This window comes from Podarcis melisellensis (assembly GCF_964234715.1).
Source record: "Podarcis melisellensis genome assembly, chromosome: 12".
Lineage (NCBI taxonomy): Eukaryota > Metazoa > Chordata > Lepidosauria > Squamata > Lacertidae > Podarcis > Podarcis melisellensis.
This window is the reverse complement of record NC_138544.1, coordinates 30,136,307-30,163,312: the sequence shown is the minus strand read 5'-3', so window position 1 is coordinate 30,163,312 and position 27,006 is coordinate 30,136,307. Positions and strand designations below refer to the sequence as shown.

Genomic DNA, 27,006 nt, shown 5'->3' with positions numbered 1-27,006 from the left:
TCCGCTGCTACTGCTCTCTCACCCTCAGTGAGCCTTTGCGCCTCCGGCGCTTTAGATGTCAGTTCCCTGACAATAGGACAGACCGAGGATAAATTTTCGAAGAAGGGGAGGAATGGCGGTTGTCCTTATGAGATATGACTTGGAGTGTGCAAAACCCACACAGATGTTGTTTGTTCCTAACCTGCTTGTGAAGACTATCAGAGATTGCAAAGAAAGGAATACATGATAACAACAAGAAGATGAAGAAGTAATAAAGAGACTATCTGGACAGATCTGGATAGAACCATTTGATAAAAGCAGTAACAGAAGTGATGTTTTGATTCTCGTTCGGAGCTTGATGTAAGGGTACCCCCAACAAAATTTAAAAATCTGGCTGTATAATTTGGAAGTAATATGATTTGGAAATAATGTGATTGGATTGGCCTGTTAATAAAAATTATGTTTTAAAAAAAGAAGAACATCCTTTACCAAAGGTGTCATGGGCTTTGAAGACACTTGAACTCAGGACAAAAAGGAGAAACGCACTAAGAGGAACGCAAGCTTGGCAAACCCTCACCACGATCAACTTCCGCCTGGAAACCTATGTCCCCACTGTGGAAGGACGTGTGGGTCCAGAATTGGCCACCACAGTCACTTGCGGGCTCACTGTTAAAACCATGTTTATGGAAGGCAATCTTACTTGGTTATGAGTGATCGCCAAAGAAGAAGAAGGGAAACACTAACTCAGAGAAAGAGAGATGGGGGGGGGGAGAGAGAAGGAGCCCAGTTATTAGTAGAAAATTCATGTTTTTTTGTTTTTAAAAAGAAGCCTGGAAGCACTTTTAGGTCAGTTTTTAAGTGTCTTTGTATCACTAGAACATTTGCTAGCCCCTTAATGAGGTAGCATCTGCATATTAAGGATACTAATGAAGGTATGGTGTGGTAAAATAGCACATAGATTTTCTTTTAAAAGCATCAATCATTCATTCAATCAATCAATCAATCAATCAATCAATCAACCAACCAACCAAGGTGGGGAAATTCCTGATCTTTTAAAACGGTCATTCTGTTCTCAATTTCCTGTTTCTCAGTGTTGAAGGCTATTAACAAAATAATAATAATATGTGTCAGCACCAGGTAGTAGTTCATAAAAGCTGAACTTTGATTCCGTTTCCTGTTCATGGAAATGTTAAGCTTTTAAGATTTGTCAATTGTCCCTTTGTGTTTATTAAGAGGACACCATTGCATTCTGAATTCTGAGATCCAAAGGAAATATCTCTGTTCAAATCCAAACATTGGGAAACGATAAATTGCCAGTAATAAAAAGTACCCCTTTCTTTGCTGAGATAAGCTATGGAATCGGAGTGTTGTCTTTTCCATCACTAGCAAAGTGGTCACATGCAACTTATGCACCACCAGCCTCACAGCTGATTGTTGAATCGTCTCTGCACAGCATCCACAAAGCCGGCAAATCTCGCACAAGGGAGCAATTCACTGACTCTGCTAATGGATCTACATCAATACAAGTGGCCATTGAATCGTACCAAACGCTTGTAGTGATAATCCTTCGATCTGTGCTTCCTTCCATTTCCTTGTTTCACCCATCTGACAGCATCTGTGAAAAAGATATGGCAAATTTCCTGTGTATTCAATCATTTGCTGGTTTACAGCTTGGACAAAAAACAAAAAGAAAAGAAAAGAAGAAAGACTCCCACAAGGACATTAAAAGCATAAATAGCAGGAGCTTAGTGAGGCAAGTGTCTCCGTGGATGGAAGAAACCATGAATTGTCTGATATGCTTCCACAGAAATTGCACTGGTCTTCAAAGGCTGTTCTTCCTTGGAGCTCCTAAACAGAATGTCAGTCTCTCGATTGTCCCCAAGTCCCCATCCATGTGTAAAAGGGCTGGTTTATTAGATTGGGGATGGGGCACCTGTGGCCCTCCAAATGTTGCAGAGCTACAATTTCCATCCTCTCTTACCCTTGGCCTTGCTGGTTGGGGATGATGGGCGCTGGAGTTCAAAGTGCATCTGTGCTAGAATGTTGCATGAGAAAAGTTATACTCAACAACGTACATTGGAAGCTGCCAAGTCAGACCCAGATTGTCTGCATTGTCTGGCAGCGACTCTCCAAGGTTTCAGACAGACCACATTCCCAGAGTACCTAACCGTATCTGTGTAGCAACTGCAGGGCTGGACTCTTGTTTAAGCTCTTGCACAAGAGTGCTAGCAAGCTATTTCCCTTCCGCCCACAGTTCTCTGGCTCTGTTTTTGTGAAATTCCAACCTGGTCTCAAGCCAAATAAACAATGAAGAGAGAGGAAACCGATATTTGGGAATACTGTATGTTCCAAAACCCTATATATGCTTTTTCTTATATGTGTCTGTGGAGTTAATCTGAGCCAGGGTTTAACTGGACTCAGCTCCAGAGGCTGATTTCAAATGCCAGGGCTCTGCACTTAAAGCAGAAAAGAGAGACAGTCTCTGGGGATGTGCAGAATGTTTTTCTTAAGTCCTGACTGGGCTGCTTCCCCTGCATGTGAAGACAGGCTCTGGTGGATTGAGCAAACGAGACCAAGAATAGGTCCAATGATCAAGAAGGCAGTTTCTGCATGTGCTGTAGAGGGAAGCAAGGGTGCCTGCCAAGTGGAATAAAATATTGGGGGGACCCAGGTAAGCCCCGCCCCACATAATTGATCACAACACATGGTGCATGCACACCATTTGAATGGCAATACCCATCAACTTTGGGAGCTCCCAGACCCCTCAAATATTTAAAGGGGGGGTGAAGCCCCAAGGAACTGGCTCCTATGGGGGGAAGTGAGAAGCAGATGGGGCTTGTCAACCTGGAAAGGGAGCTCATCTAAGAGAAGGGAAATTCTGATCTTGAACCTCTTCTGCCTTGCAGGATATCTTTGGGAGAAGAAAAGAGTAGGGAGTAGACCCTACACAAATTTGGAGTGGAGTCCCTAAGACTGTTGGATGGTGTCTTGTACACCTCCTTCCTGCAACTCCTGCAGCCAAGCTGGTGCCAAACATATTGCTCTGCTTTCCTTTGGATCACATCGGCAAGGCCAAGAAGGGGGTTTTGTCACCATACAGACTGCCTAGGCTTGCACCCCGGAGAGGTCACTTCGGAGCTGCTTCTTAAGGGTGAATCTTTATAGTGTACTTCAGTCAAGCGTATTAAGCACCTCTTGGTGATCAGTAATATAAAAGGGATGGTTCAGGATTAGAGAATACAGTAGAGAAGGATGTCCAGTTGTCCATGTTGAGCGGAGATTCAATTGCCAATCTGATTGGCTTCTGTGTCTGGAAGGGGGAAAGGTGCAGCAAAATGCTTTGGAGTTGCCTAGAGTAACATGTGCCTGGAATTTCTGTTCTCCTAGCTGTCCTTTGTGAGGTCACGCATGGATCTTCCTTTGGGTTGCTTGTCATGAACTGGCTTTTGTGAGGTCACAGGCATGCTTCCGGATGGAAGGAGCCCTACATCATCGAGCAGCGTCGTGATCTGAGCCATTCGCCTGCATGGCTCTGCGTCTCATCCAATGGGAGTTGTTAGGGTGTCTTTTGTTTCTGCACGCAGACAAAGGTAGAATTAATGTATGTGTTCTAAAAGCAACCGAGTCAGAGGGAAAGGGGGATCAGGGAAAGAGTGCAGATAGGTAGGAACTTTAATGATCTCCTTCATTTCCAAGCTTCCTTGATATTTTCTGAATTCCAACATGAGTGACTAATATTCCAAATTAACTTTCGCCCAATGGTGAGGCACTGCCAATAAAGAAATAGTTTGTCCACAATTCTGATTGATAACGCAGCCTGTAGGACATTTGAAGTTACTGCAAATAAATGTATAAATCTCAGCAATGGCCACAAAGGGCAGTACAGTGTCCCTTGAATTGCAAGAGTATATAAACTTTAACATACCCGATTAACAAAATGTTCCACTTGGCCTGCTTTCCCCTTCCAGTGGCATAAAGAGAGATTTTGCAGACAATCATGAGGTTTAAATACTTGGTACAGTGATCCCCTTTAAGCCTCTCCCACAGGTTTTGTTAAAAGGCAAGCTAAAGACACAGACAATATTCCTACAATTTTATTGTTCATGACCTGGTGTGGATTTTTTAGGGTTTTAATAATAATGATGATGATGATGTTGATATGGCATATAGTGACCGGGCTTAATCCTACGTAGGACTCCATCTTGTACCTAATTCTATACCTCTGAAATCAGTGAGGCTGGCAAGATTGGAGCTATCCATTGCCAAAGTAGAAAAACAGAAGAAGGGAACGAACCTGTGGGCCTCCAGACACTGCTGACCCTGTCTCCCATCAACCCCAGACAGCAGGGATGATGGTCAGGGATGTTGGAAAGTATAGTCCAACAGTATCTGGAGGACCACAATTTCTCCATCTCTGCTGTAAACTGATTTGGACATATTGCTGTTTTCAGGTTGACAAACAAGGGATTTGGACCCTCCGTTGCTATAGGGAATCACCATGTGGCACAGGATCTACAGTACAGGTGGGAAGAGGTAGGTCGTTCTATGTTATTAACAGCATGTACATCCCATGTCAATATCTTCAGATGTGATCAGTGTGACCCCACGAAGGCAGGTCCTTTTTGGTGGTGACTCCTCAGTTGTGGAATAGGTTCTCCAGGGATCTTGGCTGCCACCTAGCACGTGACCTTTTGAGCACAGATTGAAGGCAATTTTATTCTCTCAAGCTTTTAATCAGTGATGTACAATTGACTCCTGCGTTTGCTATTTCACTCATTTTATTGCTTACTTTTATGGTGGATATTGCCGTTTGGCTTCAGCTTTCAATGTCACTTTCTAGCTCAATGTTAATTGTTGATATTAAACCTTCATTCGTAGGAGCCTTGGGCGCCACTTAAATTGCAACATGCGATAAAAAACCCCAAACTTTATAATAAGTAAATCACAAATACATAGTTCTTTAAGCTGGTATTATTTCCATTTAAAGGACCGATAGATTAATCTTGGAGTCTCTGAAAATGGAACATTGTGTGTTGTTTGATTTGCAGTTTCTTTAACAGTATATAGATTAGGACTATGCAGCCTTAAAATAACACTTTTGAACTAAAAGTCTAAATGTCTCTTAGCTCTGGCCTTGAATCTGAGGTATGAAGGGATTGTTTAGGCTATAACAAGGGGTGTCTCTAAATTTCCTACTAGAGATCCTGCTTTTAGTGTTGGCAGTTCCAGTCCTCTGAAATAGGCACCTATTGCAGAAGTTGATTTTGCTTAAGAATGCTGTCCCGAAGTGTGAAATATTAGGAAATACTAACTGAACATTTGTATGAATTGGTTTGTTGTTTGAAATGGGTTTGATTGTTTTTAGAAATTGTGTTTTCTGTACAGGCAACCCCTGATTGGTGTGGGGGTTGCATTCTAGGTCATTGTATGTGACGGGGAAGGTGTATAAGCCTGGTCTACCCCACTCCCCCCCAGTTCCCCCCCTTTTCTAGCCACTTCCAGGTCACCACGATATGCGCAGTTGCGCACATATCAAACACATGTCAATCGGTCATTACCTGCATTTTTTTTAATCTTGTTTTGCATCACTTTGATGGCCTCAGGCTGCAACATGGTTTATAGACTCCTAAGATCATTACGTCCAGGGTCTGAAATTAAGTACTTGCACCTCTTGTGAGAATCGGGTTCCCCACTATTTAATTAGTTATGGAAAAACAAATTATGTATTGAAGAATGTATTAAGTATGATGTATGGTTTTTGCCAGTGAATATAATAATGTATAATCTATAGATTAAGCTAACATGGAAGGGTTGACCCAAACTTGGTTGCAACCTGAGAATCCAGGCTGTAGGTATTTTTAGCTGAAGATGGCGCAAACATCCTCTTTAATTATCTGTAACAAAATCTCCTAATCCTGTATCCTCAGGAGATGATGAGCAGTCATCAGTTAACCCCATTTAATATACGGCTGTTTGAAATGAGAGGAAGTCTGTGTAGTCAAGCATTTTCAGCACAGTGAAATTGAGTAAAAAAAAAGATAATATAAACCTGTCGGAGAAAATATCAGGAAAAGTAAGTGCTAGGATGATGGGGGCCTACAGGAAACAGATTGAATTATTTACACACATAGAATGATAATGCAGTAAATATATCCGGAAAGCCGTGGCTTATCCTTTATACACGGCAGGTTCCAATTAACCTACAGCCTGTGAACATCCAAATCCATTATATTCAGAGTTTAGGAAAGAGAATGTAATTGATTTAATGGTAACTTAATGGCACATAATTTTATACCATATTAACAACAATTAGATTTTTTCCCATCCTGTTATGGGATGGCGACTGTGGAGCAGTAGTACCACTGCTTCTGTCTACTTTTAAAAATTCTGTCAGAATTTTGTCCTCTGAGGGCTTTTTTTTTTGGGTGGGGGGTGAGGGAAAGGATTTGTACAACTCAATCCTTCTCCATAATGAACGTTTAAGACAAGTACCATCTTATATTGGGTTGGATCCCGACAAAAGCTGCAGTCCGACCTAAGCCCACTGAAGTGCCACCGAACCCAGGAGGACTTACTTCCGAGTAGACATGGTTGGGATTGCACTTGTTCTCCACTGAAATCAATGGGATGTAAGTAATGACCAATGCAGGTTCAACTAAGTTAGGATTTAATTACCTGTTGACAAATCCAGGTTGCATAATTAAGGTAGATTTAAAGCTCTTACACAACAAACCCACTTCCCCCTCCCATACTCATAGCTGTCAATGTTTCCCTTTTTCAAAGGGAAATTCCCTTATTCCAAATAGGATTCCTCGCAAGAAAAGAGAAAAGCTGACAGCTATGCCCATACTGGATGGGGAGATGCACTTAAAAGTGCGAGGGAACACCTGGTGCAGTGTTGTCTACCCTCTCCACAAGCAGATCAGCATAAATGATCCATAAATAACAGCCAACGTTGCTGAACAGCAACTTCATGCAAACGAACAATGAACATTCAGTGAGGTTATCTGGCAGTGACTTTAGTCTGTTTCCAATCAGTTATGTACTATTCCCCCCCTCCAGTTGTCATAGTTTTATTTGGCATGTATACTATCATTCAGCTTCTCACACTGTACAAGTAACAATAACTCCAGTAACTTTCTGGACCTTTTGCTAAAAAGTGTGAATCTTGGGTGTCTTTTTTTGTTGCTCCTGCAGCTGTTGTTTTGGAAGACTCATGCCAATAAACCAATGCAGAAGCCTATAAACACATCCAAGATGGCTGCTCACGCTGGTCACATGGCATGATCAGGAGGGCTTTCCATCCTCCAGATGGTTTGGTGCAGAGAATACAACAGCACTACTAGCCCTTATGGAAACATCCAGACCTTTGAAATTGTAGCAACAGAGATGGTAGCCTGTAGTTACAAATACACTGTACAGGAATGTCTACCAAAACTCAAAACCAGGCATAGGCAAACTCGGCCCTCCAGATGTTTTGGGACTACAACTCCCATCATCCCTGACCACTGGTCCTGTTAGCAAGGGATGATGGGAGTTGTAGTCCCAAAACATCTGGAGGGACGAGTTTGCCTATGCCTGCTCAAAACTATCAATCGCCCTCTTTATACAAGGAGCGTGTCTGCACCTTGCGTGATGATGTCCGCATACAGCCTCACAAAATCCTTCATCTAGCTCTATGTTTTCTGGAACGCAGAGCATGTTTAGCAGTGGAATCATGTAATCCTAGAATATACAATTGTAGAATTGGAAGGGATCCTGAGGATCATCTAGTCCAGCTCCCTGCAATGCAGGAATAGCCAGCTGTCTCATATGGGGATTGAACCTGCAACCTTAGTGTTTGTGTAATCACTCTGAATAATAATAATAATAATAATAATAATAATAATAATAATAATAATAATAATAATAATAATATATTTATACCCCACCCATCTGGCTGGGTTTCCCCAGCCACTCTGGGCAGCTCCCAACAGAATATTAAAAACACGATAAAACATCCAACATTAAAAACTTCCCTAAACAGGGCTGCCTTCAGATGTCTTCTAAAAGTCAGATAGTTATTTATTTCCCTGACATCTGATGGGAGGGCCTTCAACAGGGTGGATGCTACTACCTAGAAATCTCTCTGCCTGGTTCCCTGTAACCTCACTTCTCACAGTGAGGGAACCACCAGAAAGTGTCTCTGGACCTCAGTGTCCGGGCTGAACGATGGGGGTGGAGATGGTCCTTCAGGTATACTCCTTCAGATTCCCTTTAGCACTATGATTCTCAGTTTCACAATTACTTCATCATGGGGGGGGGGTCTAAGGACCAGGGATTTAATGTGCCCCCCACTCTGGCCTCTGGCACCTTTCAGTGCTCACTAGAGATCTGCCCCCACCCCCGTCACTGGGCCAAACCTCTGACCAACTTTGCTCCAAGTCCTCTATGAATCCTTTTGGCTGGCTGGAATGGTTCCTCAAATTTGCTCTGCTTCTAGTTTTTGTGGATGGAGGATGGATATGTGGGTTTGTGTTTGTCAAAACCTCTGACTTTTGAATGGCAAGAAAGTTGCATCCATTGCCCTGCCCATGCTTGCATCTGGCTGCACCCCTCTTTGACTTCTGGCCATGCGCGTCACTCCTACCTTGGCTGCATTCACACCATAAATATAAAGCACTACAGTACCACTTTAAACAATCATAGTGTCATCTAGTCCAACCCCTTGCCAAGCAGGAATCTCAGCTAAAGCATCCATGACAGATGGCCACCCAGTCATGGCTTCCCGCAAAGAATCCTGGGAGCTGTAGTTTGTTTGAGGTGCTGAGAGTTGCTAGCAGATCCCTATTCTCTCCTCAGAGCTAACATTCCCACCCAGAGAGGTTTAACAATCAATCCTTCTTCACAGGGAACTCTGTGAGGGAGAAGGAATACTTTGTTCTGTCTTTCTTTCGTCTTTCTCCAAACTGGATGCCATTGCATCTTGCTTTTATTCATTTCACAATATTTCTGCTTTCATTTAGATGTAAATAAATAATGCCTTGGGTTAGAAAAATATCGATTTATTTTGCAGAACTATTTGTGCTTGCTTTTCTAATTTTTTTCATTATTATTATTACTATAGCAAGTAATACCCTGCCATCTAGTGGAGAAAAGAACCACCCAGTTTTACACTTCTGATGATGCCGAATATATGAATTCCCTTCACCTTTAATACACAGGAATCAATCCTTATGATTAGGAGTTAATATCATGCTCACGCATTCAGATTCATGCCTGTGATCAATAAATTTGGATAGAAAATCTCAGGCTAATGCTAGTTTGATGCCAGTACTTATTCTCAGCTTAAATCACTGTAACATCGACTATTTAAAATGACAACTTTTATACATTTTAATATTCTGTGCATTTCATTGAAGAAGAAGAAACACAGCAAGAGCAGAAAATGGAACTCTGAGTACAGGCTGATTGTCATAAAGGCTCACTATTATTTGTATATCATCCTTTTGACTTGCAGGTTTGTTATGTGATGTGTTAGTGGATGTGTCCATCTTGTTCCTAGAAATGTTTTTTGTCTTTAGCATTTCTTTGCTTGCAGCAAATTGGTTGCCCTATATTTCCTTTGCCGCTAGTGCTCCTTGGAGTTTTGCATGTCACTGGTGATGGTGTACAACCAGTGCTTTTTCTGGGGGTACAAGATGCATACCCCTAAACATTTTGTGAATCTAAGTTTGGCCTCATTGAGGGGCAGTATTTCAATATGAGTAGGAAGATGAGAGTACCCCTAAACATTTTTTATTTTATTTTTTAGAATAAAAGCACTGGATACAACACTTCTTCCAAAAGCAGCCAAGGGCTGTGCACAACGATAATCAAAACATCTAAGTGCTACCACAGCATGGAACTAGAACTGCTAGATTCAGACTATGTATTCATTTGCATTTGGTATACACACACACACACACACACACACACACACACACACATACTGTGTATGTGTGTGTGTGTGTGTGTATATACACACACACACACACACACACACACACACACACACACATACATATATACACACACACAGAGACAGTGGAACCTCGGGTTACGTACCATCCTCCTTATGAACGCTTCGGGTAATGAGCTCTGCTAACCCGGAAGTAGGTGTTCCAGGTAGCAAACTTTGCCCTGGGATGTGAGTGGAAGTCACGCGGCAGCAGGAGGCCCCATTAGTGAAAGTGTGCCTCAGGTTAAGAACATTTTCGAGTTAAGAACGGACCTCCGGAACGATTTAAGTTTGTAAACAGAGGTACCACTGTGTGTGTGTGTGTGTGTTTGTTTTGAGACTGAAAGAATAAAGAAACTTATGGTTTATTACGAATGGCAAGCAAAGCCATTGTGAGTACAAGCTTATATGTGGCCATCATGGAGTCATAACAAAAGACAGAACACTAACTGACTGAGAGAGGAGGAGAAAGAAAGTAAAGCCTGAGAGAAAACAAATCATCAGCAAGGGAAGAGAAGGTTGCCTTTCTGTTTATTGCCTTCTGCTGGTTCAGATAACTTACTGCAAGTGTTGCAACTCCCAACACTACTGGCCCTTTTCTATCTGCTGTTCCTGGAGACAGAACTAGTTTTCCATATTTTAAAACTAGATCCATTGGCCATAAATTGTGGAGTACTGTACTACTCAAGTACAAAGGAACTAACTTGGCAAAAGGTATACCATACCCTCCAAAATTTTCTGATGAAATGGGGACGTCCTATTCCATAATAATAATTTTACTATTTGTACCCTGCCTATCTGACTGGATTGCCCCAGTCACTCTGGGCAGCTTCCTACACATATATTATATAAACATTAAACATTAAATAACTTCCCTATATGGGGCTGCCTTCAGATGTTACGGATAACTGGATAACCTCCAACATTTATCCAATGTAAATAGGGATGTCCTAAGGAAAAGCGAGACATTCAGAAACTGGGACGGCTTCTGTAAACCTGGGATTGCGTGGCGAGTTCCCGCCCCCCACCAGGATAAATAAAGACACAAGACACCATAATTAAGGTTAATTGGGCGAATTAGGCCACAACTTTATTGAATTCAGGAATGAGAGGCATTGGCTTAGGCATTGGTCCTATCGACTATCCGGCTCCAGCCCATTTGCTGGAGACACGGGGAAGGGTTAACACTTTATCGGGGGAATCTCCTGCCAAGGCACGTGGACTAGCAGCTCCCCCGGATCACCGCTCTGGGGCGTGCCTTTGGCCCACACCTCCATAGGCTTTGGACAGGGCCATGCCCCCCGGAGTCCTTTAACGGATCACCCTTCGCTCACTGGGGGGAGGTGATGGCGTCCCTCCCCCCCACATCCTCTTAACCCCTTCTTACCAATGCCTACCGCCAATGCAGAAAAGTTGTGACGAGTTGCTACGAGGTAGGCGAAAAACCAAAAGGCTACAAATTGCCAATTGGGAAAAATTCCTACCATGCCCCTTGCGGCGACAGACCGAAGTCCATAGCAAAGTCAAAGACCTACCTAAAGCATACCTAAAGGGAGGGAGGGTGGGAAAACGTGAGGGCTAGCCGGCGAAAGAGGGCGAGCCCCCTCTGAGCCGGCCCTAAATAGGGCAGATCCGGCCGGGATTCCCCTGTTCTCGCGGGGGCTGAAATCAGCCCCCGCTCACGTGGGGGTGGGCGTGAAGCCCGCAACCCCACCTCCTGGGCAGGCCGGAAGTGGCTTTGTCACAGGAAAATAGTGACACTCAGAGAGTCTGGTATATGGGAGAGAGCTTGTCCTATAAGAACAGGAATAAAACGACTGTCTTTGTTCTCTCTCAATGGCCTGTTTCATCTTGTTTCATTTCCCTCCGTGAACTTTTCTGTTTCCTAGCATTTGAAAAAAATAGCCTTGAACTGGTGTAGCTTGTTGCTAGGTTTCAAGCTCATTTTATACAGCCAAGAGAGGCACTCTTTTCAGGGTTGTTTTTCCCCTCTTTTTTGAATTTTGAATGACGTCCCGAGGCAAGAATTGTCCTGTTTCTTAGCAACCCAGATGGGTTGAATACATTTATGCATTCAAACCTCTTTGTATAACAAAAAAGAAAGATAAAAGAAGAGCACAAACATCTCCCAGAACAAACATTGCTGTTATGAGACTCTCCTCTCTCTCTGTGTGTGTGCTTGCTTTGCTCTAACCAGGGCTGCAAAGGGAAAAATGTGATCCGGCATGAAACACTTGGGAAAGGACTTGGCTTTAGAGAGGGTGAGTAGAATCTCCTTGCTTCTTCAGCTCTGCCTCCTTTAAAAGGGTTGCAGTTTTACTGTTATTAATAACTCGGGCAACATTTAAAAGAATTGCGATGGTATCAGGGAGAACTGTGTATATAGCTAGGGGAGATTTCAAAAGTTCTCACCACAATTCCTAAAAAATGCAAGTTTGCACTCCATGCCAGCCTACTCCATGCCAGGTTCAGGGTTCCTGGGCTGATATACAAATCCCAGAACAACTTAGCCCCAGGATAGCTTAATATAAAGCTCAAACACTGTGATCTTCTGGAGGAGTACAGTTAATTGTCCCACCTCCCACTCCTCCCCGTAGCAGAGGCCCGCCTGGATGAACTACAGGCTGGACATTTAGTGTTGCTGATCTCATGCTTTGGAACACTTTCCAAGAGAGATTCAGTAAGCATCCTTGCTACTGACTTTCAGGTGTCCCTTGCAGACTTGTTTAGCTGACAGGCCTTTGCAGTTGTCTAGTTTTTATTTTTGCTTAGCCAGTCACCTTAAATATTAACTTTTAACAGTGTTCTAACCATGTACACCGCCTTGATATCTTGGCAGTACAGATATACTTCTACAAAGGCATAAATATCTAGCTGTGAATATATCTGCATATGGGAATACAAGATAGCTATTGATTGCATTTTTCCTTGGGGGAAGGACATTTTTGGGTTTTGTTTTGCATTCTTTTTTGGGGGGGTTGGGGGAATGTATGTGGTGATGTTTTGCTGGGTACCATGTATTGCCACAACCCCAATTTCAATTTGCTCATTGCCTGAGCACAACTTAGTATAGTGATACCTCGGGTTACATACGCTTCAGGTTACAAACGCTTCAGGTTACAGACTCTACTAACCCAGAAATAGTACCTCGGGTTAAGAACTTGGCTTCAGGATGAGAACAGAAATCGTGCTTCGGCGGCACGGCGGCAGCAGGAGGCCCCATTAGCTAAAGTGGTGCTTCAGGTTAAGAACAGTTTCAGGTTAAGAAAGGACCTCCGGAACGAATTAAGTACTTAACCCGAGGTACCACTATAATCAGCTACATTCGGAATGAAAAAGCGCTTTATATGCATTATAACACTGTGACACCAGATGGCGATATGGAGTCCCATCTTCTGCAAACACGATTTCCCTTGTTGAAGTTTACAACGTTTTTAACTGAAACACTTTTTTGATGTGTCTCAATCCAGAGCTAGCCAGTTTTTTTCGAGGGTGACTTCTTCTGTTAGCCCAAAGGAAGCGATGCAGCGGGCTTATTTTCATGGGTTGTTGCTGTTGTTTTTAAACAGCTGTTTTCTGCAGAATTGTATTAAAAATAAATTTGCATGATAAATCAGTAATAATCAAAATCTTTCTTCTTATTCCTCTTCCTCTTTACCTTGTTTAGGCATAGAGCGGCGAGTGCAGAATGTTCCCCAATATCCATGCTGGGAACCAATCGAAGTGTACTTTCGATTTGAAGGGGAGATTTGCTACAAACCTGGAGCTAGCCTTACAACGAGATCGAGTCAATGAGTCTCAGCCACTCACAGCCCCTCTGGAAAAGGATAGCTGCCTAAAACAACCTCCCGATTTCAGCTACAGGCTTTATATCACCCGAGGCCTTCTCAGGAAGCCGCGAGGAAAGTCGAAAGAGCTGAAAAAGAAATCGCCCCCAAGCACAGTGCAGGAAGAGTTGCAGAGGATAAGGTCCAATTTATTTTTCTCCATCGTGGAACGCGAACAGGAGCCCAAGATCATCACAAGGTTTCCCCACATGGGTCCCTACGAAGCCCAGCTAATGTTTGTGAAAATGGGAAAGTTCAAGAGCAGCAAATACCAAGATCCAAAACCATTTGACTATAGACAGGTAAAGGGAAGGATGAATTGAGATAGAGGCAACTGGAAAAGGGTGGCCTTTGGTGGGGAGGGGGCAATGCGCTGCACCAGGTGTGGGTAGACTACAAGGCTTCTGGAATCGACTTTGTGCTGCCCCAGATGTATTGGGACATTTATGCACAATCTCACTTTCAATACCTTTTACACTGTTTTGGGGTGGACATACCGCTTTGTTTCCAGTCAATGCATGTCCCATGACTTCTTGCTTAAAACATTTAATTTTTCATACTACAAATGTTCCGGGTTTGTTTGATTGCTTTCATTGTGCTGCAGCGCAAGACTGTCCCTCCAGACAGCAATAGTAACTAACATCAGGGAAGCGTCACAGAGCAACTAATAAAGCAAAATGACCTGTGGATGGTCCACAGCATAAATCTACCACAAATGTGTTATTATTGCATCAATGGCATGTTGCAGAATAACCTGCAAACGACAACAACCAGCCAAGATGGACCGTTTGGGGTGGTTTATTTATTTATTTATTTGTTTTAACTATACGGTCGTACCTTGGTTCGCGAATGCCTTGCGAGTTGAACGTTTTGGCTCCCAAACGCCGCAAACCCAGAAGTGAGTGTTCCGGTTGGCGAAGGTTCTTTGGAACCCAAACGTCCGACGCGGCTTCTGCGGCTTCCGATTGGCTGCAGGAGCTTCCCTCAGCCAATCAGAAGCCGCGCCTTGGTTTCTGAACGTTTGACTTCCGAGGTACCACTGGAGTTCTAAGATCTACAAGTTGGAGCCAAGTCTTTACACAGTCAGACAGATGTACATATAGAATTGAAAAAGGCTAAAGGGTACTTCTGAGAACATGCTTGGCCCAGAAATTTGCTTTTATCACCAGGGTGGGTTTCTCACAGAAATTCAATCCTGGTCCGTCCCCCACAAGTTTTCTTCATTTCAGCAGTGAGAGAGGCACATATTTTCATTTGATGCTTTTCTTAAGGAGCCAGATGTCAGAAACCCTTGCAATCTAACTCAACTCACCTAGAAATCTACCATTAAAACTTAGGTTTTTTTCTGCCTTTACACATAGGGATCGGGGGGGTGAACCTATGTAATTCACACTTCCCGAAATAATATGTGAATCAAAACACAGCCATCCTTTGAAATTTGCATTTCTCCAAATTTTGCAGTGTGCTTCTCTGGCCAAGGAATACGTACAAAAATGTACTAGAGGAAAGCATGCATATAAAAGCATGAAATAAAAAAAAGATACAACGGGAATACTGCTTTGCAAAAATGTCAGTATCGGGCAAAATTGTATGCTACAATGCTGACGAATTTTCATGAGGACTTAAAAAAAAACTAATGTGAAGAACCAAAATAAATATTAGAAAAATGAGAAAATGAGAGAACTCTAAATTGACAGTTTCACCTAGACCTACCTACATAACAAAGAAGCTAACTTCATCACTGTTTGGTGTGTCTATAACAGGCATATACAAACTCCGGCCTTCCAGATGTTTTGGAACTACAATTCCCATCAGCCCTAGCTAAAAGAACCAGTGGTCAGGGATGATGGGAACTGTAGTCTCAAAACATCTGAAGGGCTGGAGTTTGCCTATGCCTGTTCTATAAAGTACACACACACACACCAAGAAACACACACAAGCAACAGAATTTAGTGTCTCCACAAGATGGCACTATTGCAACAAATGCTTTGGTCAAATGAATTCAGTGATGTGGCTCACATTTATCTTTTCCTTATAATGTAGTTGGGTTATGTGGTTATATTAGCCTTTGAAAAATGTCTTTGAAGCCTCAGGGTTCTTCAGAAACTTTTTAAACATTAAGATCTTCATCTTCAATCATGGCACTCTGTTGGTGACTGGATTTTTTTCATGAGACTTAAATTATTTTATAGAGGCACATTAATGTCCAAAACAGCCATTTCTATTGCATTTCATTGTTTTTCTCCATTCAACCACAAGACAAATTAACAGGTTAACCCTCTCTGTGGTATTAAAAAAAAAAAACCCAATATCATTACTTTTATCACACCAAACTTGTAAGGTTGCAGCTAGGACAGGAGGCCTTTCCACCTGGTCCTCAGGACTCTTCCTAGGCCTCATCCCTTCCCAGGCCAAACCCCTCACTGGATCTGCACCCTTCTTGAGTGTTTGGCCTGAAGGATGCAGAGAGGTGTAGGGCAGTTCTGAGCTAGATGGACCAACAGTCTTCCTCAACAGAAGGCAGCTTCCCATGTCCCTATGAGGGTTTCTGGGTGGCTGGAATATGTTCTTCAGCCCATACTTCAATGGAGGACAGAGAAGGGTGCATGAATACATGTAGGAAGTAGCCTACCATACAAAGGTTAACTTTAGAATTGTTGTTCTCCTACTTTCCCCTCTCATCTCATGTACCACTAGCATGCAGCAGGTTGCTTAAAAGAAAATGTGGCCCCAAGCAGAAATTGGTCCTCAGACCTGACTTAAAAGTGTTTTTTTTTTCATTGAAAGACGGCCCTGCTTATGCAGTCACATGTGAACCTTATGATGTTAACAAGGAGCAGGTGTTTACTAGCAGAACCGGTTAAGAATGTGTATATGGAGATGATTATCTGAGGTGCTTTGAAAAGCTAAGATTAGCATTTCCATTCTAAACTTACTGGATAACTTATTCCTGCCTTAAACCAGGAAGTGACTGTATATTATTAACGACAGCTGTGTGTCTTCTGTTGACTTTTGAGAGCCTCAGAAGTTTACAAATCAGTTTTATTGATGTTAGCTGAGCTTTAACAACTGAGTATGTGGCAAGAAATGAGCTCTGTCCGGTTCCAGGATCACTTTTTGTTTGTTTATTTCTTTTAGAGAATCTCTACCTTACCTTGCAATCTGCTAAAATAAGTGTCTTCAACCTTTTCAGACCCATGACCCACTTTTAACCCAAACATGCATTTGGAGACCCATTTCTTAGTCTTTTACTTTATATTTGCAGAGTGCTCCTGTTTCCACCCACCTTGAATCAGGCTGCCACCCACTAGTTGAAGACTACAGTGGTACCTTGGTTTTACAAACTTAATCCGTTCCGGAAGTCCGTTCTTAAACCAAAGCATTCTTAAACCAAGGCGTGCTTTCCCATAGCAGCAGGGGACTGAGTTTACAAATGCAACACACTCAACAGGAAACAGAACATGTTCTGCTTCCAAGGCAAAGTTCACAAACCAAAACATCTGCTTCCGGATTTGCAGCGTTCTTAATCCAAGTTGTTCATAAACTAAGCTGTTCTTAAACCAAGGTACCACTGTCGTGCCGTAAAAGGACCCCGGTGTTGCCTTGAGACTGAAACACAACAATACCAAAAAACAAAAACAAAAAACCCAAACCCACCCTAGTAACATAAATAAAGCAAAATATGGGATATAAATCCATTAAAAACAGCAGCATGAAAGAAATGTAGAACGGCTCACTTATTAAAGCTATGTACACAGTGTATATTTAAAACACATGACTTCCCACCCAAAGAATCCTGGGAGCTGTAGCTTGTGAGTATGCTGGGAATTGTCATAATGTGAAAGATAAACTACAGTTCCCAGAATTCTTTGGGGGGAAGTCGTGTGTTTTAAATGTGTGGTGTATAGCCTTTGCTTTAAAAGTACAGTGCCACAGCAGGAGGCAAAAAAACTCGACAAACCTAAAAAAAATTAGAAGTATGTCAAAATAAAATAACCTTGTTTGCTATATACACAAGGAAGTCGCTGTGAATGGGCAGTAAGAATGACAAGCGCCAAAGCATTGCTCCCAAGTTGTTTGCCAGCAAATCCAGGTGTTCCCTCTTCATGTTTTTCCCCGTGCAGTATGAGCCAGATAGACCAAATTTTGTGACCAGCTATGCCAGAGACCCTCTGAATCTAAAGTTGAAATCCCAGTGTCTAAGCAAAGGTAAGTCCTCGCTGATCTTCAGAAGAAGGTATGACACCCGTTTAGTGCATCAGAGGAACATTATAGTTTGAACATCATGTTCTCTCAGTAATAAATTGGATTGGGAAGCTTGCATTGTGCTGGGCATGGGGTGTGGTGTGGGGTGTGGCTCTCAAGACTCTCTCCAGGCTGTGCTTCATCCTCCTGTTCCTGCTTTGCACCCTCCTTCCTCAGCTGAAATATGTCCTTGAAATCTGATAATGCTTCTTACTTACTTGGGTGGAGAATAGATAGGGGTGTATGAGTCGATATACTATATACTGTATAGCGGCCTACGGTATAATTGCACTCAGTAGCTCAGTTGGTTAGAGCATGGTGCTGATAATGCCAAGCTTGCAGGTTCGATCCCCACATGAGACAGCTGCCTATTCCTGCGTTGCAGGAGGTTGAACCAGATGATCCTCAGAGTCCCTTTCAGTGGCGTAGCGTGGGTTGTCAGCACCCGGGGCAAGGCAAGTAATTTGCACCCCCTAACCCGTGGATTTGCGCCCCCTAACCCGTGGATTTGTGCCCCCTAACCCTAACCCCCAGATGCTGCGCCCAGTGCGGCCGGCCCCCCCTGCACCCCCCACGCTACGCCACTGGTCCCTTTCAACTCTAAAATTCTATGATTCTATAAAGGTAACATTAATGTCTGCTGCTCTACCAACTTTTGCTGCTGGCCCTGCAAAAGGTAGCCCACATGACAATGTGGCCCCCATAAGCTGAAAAGGGCTCCTCATCCCTCTAATAAATAATAGAATCATAGACTCATGGAGTTGGAAGGGACCCAGAGGATCATGTAGTACAACCCCCTGCTGAGCTATCCAGGAAGTTAAAGAGGGTTGCAATTGGCTCCTAGTATGTTTCCGAACCTCCTGCCAACCTAGCAGTTTGAAAGCACGTCAAAGTGCAAGTAGATAAATAGGGAGGGTAAACAGTGTTTCCATGCGCTGCTCTGGTTCACCAGAAGTGGCTTAGTCGTGCTGGCCACATGACCTGAAAGCTGTACGCCGGCTCCCTCGGCCAGTAAAGCGAGATGAGCACTGCAACCCTAGAGTCAGCCACGACTGGACCTAATGGTCAGGGGTCCCTTTACCTTTACCTATGTTTCCGAGCACAATTCAAAGTGTTGGTGCTGACCTTTGAAGCCCCAAACAGCCTTGGTCCAGTATACCTGAAGGAGCTTCTCCACCTCCATTTGTTCAGCCTAGACACTGAGGTCCAGTGTCAAGGGCCTTCTGGCAGATCCCTCACTGCGAGAAGTGAGGTTACAGGGAACCAGGCAGAGGGCTTTCTTGGTAGTGGCACCCACCCTGTGGAACGCTCTCCCATCAGATGTCAAAGAAATAAACAACTATCTGACGTTTAGAAGACATCTGAAGGCAGCCCTGTTTAGGGAAGTTTTTAATGTTTGATGTTTTATTGTGTTTTTAATATTCTGTTGGGAGCCGCCCAGAGTTCTTCTTCTTCGACACTGATAGTATTAATCTTCATTAAGCAGACATATTAAGTAGTTGGCCCTCACAACAGCCATTATTTCCTTTAGGGAACAGTAGTAATAAAGGTTAGTTTCAGGCATATTTATAACACAAAACATTAATGTTAAGATTCTCATTTGACTGTTTATAACACTCAAAAGTCAACATATCATTACAAATGGGTGATTGTGAAGCTTGGCTAGGGCAGTCCAAAGCTTCCTCTTTTGTTCGTAAATTTCACTTGCCATATTTGACCATGCTGCTGCCATTTAGCAGTGTCCTAGGTGCTCTGGAGAATGTGTAAGTGGCACTGATAGACGAGTTCAGAACTGAACATCTACGCTAACTGGTTGCGATCTATGGAGCAGCAAACTCGGCAGAAGGCCGAACATCTGCTGTTGCATTTACAAAACTTCATGCGAATATGTGTCCACCTGTTAGGTAAATGGGATACAGCAAGAGGCACAGGTGTATGATGTGCCTGGTGCAAATCTGGCCGCTGATTCTTGATTTATTAAGATATGCATGGCACTTGAGTATAAAAGCAAATAATTTTAATGTGGTTTGCAAAATGAGTAAAAGAATGGAATTATCAGTAAAAAAAGAGAGTTTAAAACAACTATTTAAAACATTTTTTTTGGGGGGGTGACCCCCCCAAAAACAACAACCCTACCCCAGAATAAAACATATATCGATGTTCTACCTATCTTGGTAGGCTTGCCTAAATGAAACTGTTTTACCATGCACAGAGAAGGCCCCTGGCTGTCCCCTAGTTACTTTCAATTTATATGTACTTTTTTCTACTAAAGCTAATCTCCAAGCACTTTGATACCAGTAATCCAACATCACACCCTTTAATAAATCTACCCAAAATCTAGCCCAGTGGCAGACATTGGGCTCTCAAATTTTTGTGTCACCCTGTGCAACGCTAAAAATTGGCACACACAAACCCCACCTCTCATGCTCCATTCTGCATAGTGGTTGTGGCACCCCTTGCGGTTATTGGCACCCAGGGCAGCCAGACCAGTGTGTCTCCCCTAAAACTGGCTAGTTGCTTTGGCTGCAATACTATTAGTCCCATTGGCTCTTGTTGGACTTTCTCCCAAGTAAACACCATAGGATTGTGCTTCATGCACTTTCAAATCCTTTCCCTGTCAGCAGCAATGCACAATATGGATTCTGAGCACAAACTGCCTTTTGTTTGCTGTCCCTCTTCAGTCCACGGACTCCATCCTCTCGCGGAAGAAAAGGGGGGACCCCGATCCAAGGAAAGATTCACCACCTGCTACAAGCCTCAAGAACTCAAGTGGGATTCAAAGTTACTTCTGCCAAAGGAGCCTTGGCCTACTAAACCTGTTTCCTTCACAGTTAGTACAACACTCCATAATTCCTGTCCCTTCTCCGCATCTTCTTCCACTGAGCTCATATTTGGAATAGAAATCTGTGGGTGTTCTGAATGGTGTTGTTTTTTTTAAAGTAAAATAAAATAAGGGCATTGCTTTGCTGGAGTACTTGGGAGTTTCTGCAAAGCTGATAGCTAGCCAGATTCTAACCTAAGGTGATATAATTAGAAGACAGGCTGTGGGTTGTTTTTTTAAATGTCTGTCTCATATGCAGGTTCTCACAGGTGGAAGATATTTGTAGGCCTGCTGCTATTTATAGTTTTGTTTGAAAACTGTAACTGTTTCTCTTGCAAAATGCCATGAATGACAGTGTGTTGCTTCACACCATCAGATATGGGAATACTTTGTAAAAAAAAAAATTTTTTTTTTAGAAAAAGCAAAAAATACACTGTAGAACCTTGGGTACATTGGCTACATTGCAGGCTGAAAGGAACAGATTCACCCAGTTTTCCAGGGATCAGAAGCGACTTGGGCTTTCTGACAAATTATAGACTTTTCCTAATGAGGCATGAATGACTCTTGTGTTGTTTTAAACGGAAACAAGCCAGAGCCATTTCAGAATGTGGGAGGCGTAATTTTCCTGAGCTAGTCTTGGAGATTCAAATGCATGTCGGCAAATAGTGTAGAATCTTGCCTACTGTTTAATATTGCTTGAGCGGCAAATGCTCTTAAATTATAAGCACTAATACATGTGGAAGAAAATTCCATTGTAACCAGTAAGGTTTCCGTTTGATCCCCTGCTATAGATACGCTATATTGGGGATAAGGAACCTTTGACCCTTCAGATGTTTCCAGACTACAATTCCCATAATTCCTGAACTTTGGCCATGCTGCCCAGGGCTGATGGAATCCAAAAACCTCTAGATGCCCGCATGTTCCCCATTGATGCCCCATATGGAATGGGGCACCTCCCTGACATTGGGTGAGGATGCCCGGGTGCACATGCAAAGTTTTGGATCATAGCTATGAAGATATCAGTTAAGAATTTTTAGTCACTTTAGGTAATAACATACTACGATTATGTCGTTTATGGTGAATGCTTGAATTTGTTCCTGCTTTGTTTAGATGCTACATAAAGTAGGTATAACCACAGATACATGTATTCACATGCCAGCATTTGCTGGGCAGCACAGAATCCAACTTTCTGATGCAGAACCTGGTTTAGCAACTTTTTAGAGCCACATGGAAAATAATGGGCAGAGACTTTTCTTGCAAAGCAGGGCCAGCCCACCTATGAGGCAAGGGGAGGTGACTGCCTTGGGTGGCAGAATTCACAGGGGCAACAGATCTGGCCTCCAAGGCATGCATTGCCCACTGCCACTGCTGCGGTGCGCTCCTTGGAAGCTGGGTCTGCTGCCTCCTTGGGAGCCCCCCCCCCCAATGCCAACTCTATAGTGGTCTCTTGGCTAATAGGAGGTGCTGCTGGTCTTCTCCCTCCCCTAGGGAGGAAATAGCAAGGGCTGCCTTCTGGAGTCTCCTAGGCTCTGCACCTGCCTAGTGCAGGTGTAGGCAAACCTGGCCCTCCAGATGTTTTGGGACTACAGTTCCCATCATCCCTGACCACCGGTCCTGTTAGCTAGGGATCATGGGAGTTGTAGTCCCAAAACATCTGGAAGGCTGAGTTTGCCTACGCCTGGCCAAGTGTGATTCAGATTGGGCCCCTCCGACCCACCATGATTCACTGCCCTGTACATTATCCTGTCCCTCCTGTAAGTTCAGATGTTTACTGCTGCCCTCAACCTATGCTTTCTGTTATTTTATTTGTTCCTCTCTCTTTTTGTTCTTCTGTGTTCAGCTTGATTTTTTAGATTTAAAAAACACACGGCATATTTATAGGCATTGTGCGAAATCATATCGCAGTACAAATCTTACCAGTCCTCTGTATGGATGATTGGATGAGGTGCTTCCTGTTGTTGTTGAAGGGACTTCAATCGCTTGAAATGAAGCACACATGATGGAGGCTTTCAGGAACTTCGGCTTTGCCAAGAAACTGCACTGCAGGAAAAACAGCGCCAAAACACAAACATTGCCACCACCGTTACATAAATGGATTGCTAACACCCCAGTACAAACCATGTCTGCTCTGATGTAAACCTTGTTGAATTCAGTGGGGCTTATTCCCAGGCAAATGGAGATGGTGTAGAGTTTGCTCGCACCTACTCTCCCCAAACCCCTTGCATGTTCATGTTAGGCATGTACTGAATGCCTGAAGGAGCGTCTCCACCCCCATCACTCAGCCCGGACACTGAGGTCCTCCTCTAAGGGTCTTCCCTCACTGCTAGAAGTGAAGTTACAGGGAACCAGGCAGAGGGTCTTCTCAGTAGTGGCGCCCTCCCTGTGGAATGCCCTCCCCTCAGATGTCAAGGAGATAAAGAATTTAGCAACTTGTAGAAGACATCAGAAGGCAGTCCTGTATTGGAAGGTTTTTAATGATTGATGTTTTTATTATGTTTTTGGATATGCTGCTAGCCACCCAGAGTGCCTGGGCAATCCCAGCAAGATGGGCAGGGTATAAATAATAAAACAACTATTGTTGTTGTTGTTGTTGTTGTTGTTAGGCTTATATCTGCTGAGGCCAGTGCTCCTCACAGGCAACCAGAGATATGTGAGGAGACAGGCCTGCTGGGGAAAGTTTTTTGACAGGCTCTCATCATATTTGGCAACTGTGAAGCACTAGCATTAAAAACACTTGAAACAGTCCGAGTAAATATCCTCACTAGTAAATGGGTGTCTGTATGATATTCAATTTGGATGGGTATTCAATTATTGCAGCTAAAGCCTTTTTTGCCAGTAAATGTTGTGTATCTTCCCTTCAGGCTATGCTTATGTTATAAAGCCAGCTGCAGAGCAAGGCCCTTTTGTTTTAAGATGTTTGATATCTGTGAATCCCCTTTTGGTTAAAACCATGCTCGTCAGTAGTTTTCTTATATTATTTTAATGATTTTGTCTTCAGAGGCACAGAAGCCAACGAGCTGCACACAGTGCCTTTCTGGAACGTGTAGAAGAAACGCTAAGCCAGCTGTGGTTGAAAGAGGTACGTTGCCTTCAGGAAATCTAGCAACCCAGTTTAAAACCAGTTTATTCCCCTCTAAGGAACTCTTATGGTATAAAGTACAGAGAATATTTAGACAACTCCCACCGGTTCCATTCAACTCATAGAGAGCCACAGGTTCCCCACATCAGGGGAGGAACTGAAGGAAAGTTGGGATAGAAGTTGTTGTTTTTTATATATATAGATTTTTATTAAGTTTTTCTTTTACAAATAATTCTTACAACCATGATTACAAATTTGCAATTTTTGAACTTCCACCAACACCTCCCTCAATCATTCATTTTTCTTATCTTCACGCATTTTCTATGTAGTATTGCCGATTTAATATTAACCTTCCATCTCTGTTTCGTTCTTGCAATATACCTTGTATTGTCACAAAGCCTCTTTAAAACCCACTAGTGTTATCTGTTCATCACATATAGTTTTCAGATATTCCGTAAACTTTCCCCAGTCCTCAATGAATTTGTGATCTTTCTGGTATCTGATTTTTCCAGTCATTTTATCCAATTCTTCATAGTCCATAAGTTTCATCCTCCACTCGTTCAAGGTCGGTAATTCCTCTTGTTTCCATTTTTGGGCCATTAATATTCTTGCCGCTGTTACTGCATACTGAAAAAGTTTATAATCACATCTTTTTATCTCTCTTCCTGTTATTCCTAACAAAAAGGCTTCTGGTTTTTTAACAAACGTGTATTTAAACATCTTTTTCAATTCATTATATATCATTTCCCAGAAACCCTTTACCTTCTTACATTCCCACCACATATGAAAAAAAGAACCTTCTTTTTCTTTACATTTCCAACACTTATTACATGTTTTGTACATTTTTGCTAACTTTGCGGGTGTAATGTACCATCTGTATACCATTTTCATAATATTCTCCTTTAACACCGTGCATGCAGTAAATTTCATATTTTCATTCCATACCTTTTCCCAATCATCCAATTGTATATTATAACCAAAATTTCTGGCCCAGTGAATCATAACCGACTTTATCTCCTCATCTTTTGTTTGCCATTCCAAAAGTATTTTGTACATTTTTGACATTATCTTAACATCATTGTCAATTATCTCCGTTTGAAATTTCGATTCATTCTCTGTAAATCCCCTCTCTTTGAGGTCCATTTTGAACCTTTCATTTACCTGAAGATAATGCAACCAATCATAGACATGCTCTTTAACTTGTTCATATGGCTTCATTTTCCATTCCCCGCCCCTGGGATAGAAGTTGTTGTGGTGGCTAGTTGTGCTTGGGACTGGTGGGGCAGAAGGCCAGTAGACCAGCAGTAGGTAGAGTCAGAGCCAATGACAGGCAGTGCCACCTCCTGATTGGTTCTAAGTAAGAAGACAGGTGGAGGGGGGCTGACTGAGGACAGACTGAGGACCAGCCTTCACTGAGAAGAAGTGAGGAACGTGCTCCAGGAACATACCTACAGCCTTCATGGGTCACGTAAATAGGATATGGAGAGCCCTCTGCATCGTGCCAGAGGCCCATCTAGTCCAGCTTCCTGTTCTCACAGTGGCCTTATAGGAATCTGGCAAGCCAGAACTGAGCCCATGAGAACTTCCTCTTCCTGTGGTTTCCATTCAGAAGCATTACTGCCTCCAGCTGTGGAGGAAGAGGAACAAGCTTTGCAGCTGGTTGGTAGCCATTTCCTCCACGAATGTGTCCGTTCCGCTTTTAAATCCTTCCAAGTTGGTGGCTACCACTGCCTCTTGTGGCAATGAGTTCCACAGCTGAACTGCACTCTGTGTGAAGCAGTGTACCGTTTTATATGTCCTCAATCTGCCCAAATTTTGGCTTCATCGAATGCCCGTGAATTATAGCGTTGTGTGTGCGAGAGAGAACGAAATTAGGCAGGCTTTCTAGATATGGATGTTGACCTTTTGTGACATTTCCTCCCTGCTTTCCAGGCAGCCCAGAAGCAGGCCCAGGACAGAAGAAAAGCTGCATCTAGGCTGAGGCAGAAAACGCCAAGCACAGCTGTTTCCATTGACAGCGATATTGAGATGCAGCAACAGGCCGGCAGGCAGCAGGAGAAAAGCCTGCAAAAAGGACAGCTCTCTCAGCCACCACCTATGGCAACACTGGGGTTGCAGCTGTCAATGCATATAAAACCAGAACCTTTGGGCTTCTTGCTGCCAAGCGGCGTTGCCCAGAGTGTCGAGGAACTGAGGTGCAAATAATGAGGGAGAGACCACAGAACACTCTGCAAACACCTGGATTGTATTATACTCATTGCTGCTATTCTAGTGCCAGTAGGGTTCTGTATTGCAGGGGGATAAATCTCATCCTCTCTTTAGCACAGTGAATGTAATAATTATAAAAAATAATAATAATAAACAAACATACATACAAGTGCAGCAAGGGGTGGTTTTCTCTATATAATACACTCCCACATCTAATGGCACACAGGAGTGTTTTGCTAAAAATGATATACAGTGGTACCTCGGGTTGCAGATGCTTCAGGTTACAGACTCCGCTAACCCAGAAATAGTACCTCGGGTTAAGAACTTTGCTTCAGGATGAGAACAGAAATTGTGTGGTGGCGGTGCGGTGGCAGAGGGAGGCCCCATTAGCTAAAGTGGTACCTCAGGTTAAGAACAGTTTCAGGTTAAGAACAGACCTCTGGAACAAATTAAGTTCTTAACCCAAAGTACCACTGTAATCAAAACCATCAATACGTATTCAAATAGGGGGAAATTAGCAAATATATACAGTGGTACCCCGCAAGACGAACGCCTTGGAAGACGAAAAACTCGCTAGACGAAGGAGTTTTTTGTTTTCTTAGCCGCTTCGCAAGACGCATTTCCCTATGGGCTTGCTTCGCAAAACGAAGCTTGCCCACTGTCCCCGGACCTCTTTTGAAGCAAGGGGCGGCGGGGAGAAGATCGCTTCTCCCCATTGCCAGCCCCGCAATCTCCGGGGACAGAGGGGAAGGCGCGCGGCGCTTCCCCTCTGTCCCCGGACGGTCTCCATAGGAACGCATTGATTGATTTTCAATGCATTCCTATGGGAAACCGTGCTTCGCAAGATGAAAAACTCGCAAGAAGAAAA

The 27,006-nt window shown here is 43.2% G+C and overlaps 1 protein-coding gene across 9 annotated transcripts; it reads left to right on the top strand.

The window, feature by feature from the left end:
• Positions 1-3,473: 3,473 nt before the first annotated feature.
• Positions 3,474-26,251, top strand: LOC309353501 (uncharacterized protein C7orf78). Of its 9 annotated transcripts, none has more exons than XM_081882823.1 (8): positions 3,474-3,569; positions 4,431-4,502; positions 12,156-12,219; positions 13,626-14,087; positions 17,910-17,994; positions 20,712-20,860; positions 23,850-23,930; positions 25,863-26,251. In XM_081882823.1, the coding sequence occupies exons 4-8, from the start codon at positions 13,647-13,649 to the stop codon at positions 26,133-26,135; spliced, it is 1,029 nt and encodes a 342-aa protein (XP_081738949.1). In that variant the 5' UTR covers positions 3,474-3,569; positions 4,431-4,502; positions 12,156-12,219; positions 13,626-13,646; the 3' UTR covers positions 26,136-26,251. The 9 variants fall into 9 exon arrangements, with proteins under 9 accessions (XP_081738949.1, XP_081738946.1, XP_081738950.1 ...); XM_081882820.1 differs by having other exon boundaries at positions 4,431-4,512; XM_081882824.1 differs by having other exon boundaries at positions 3,479-3,580.
• Positions 26,252-27,006: the final 755 nt, after the last annotated feature.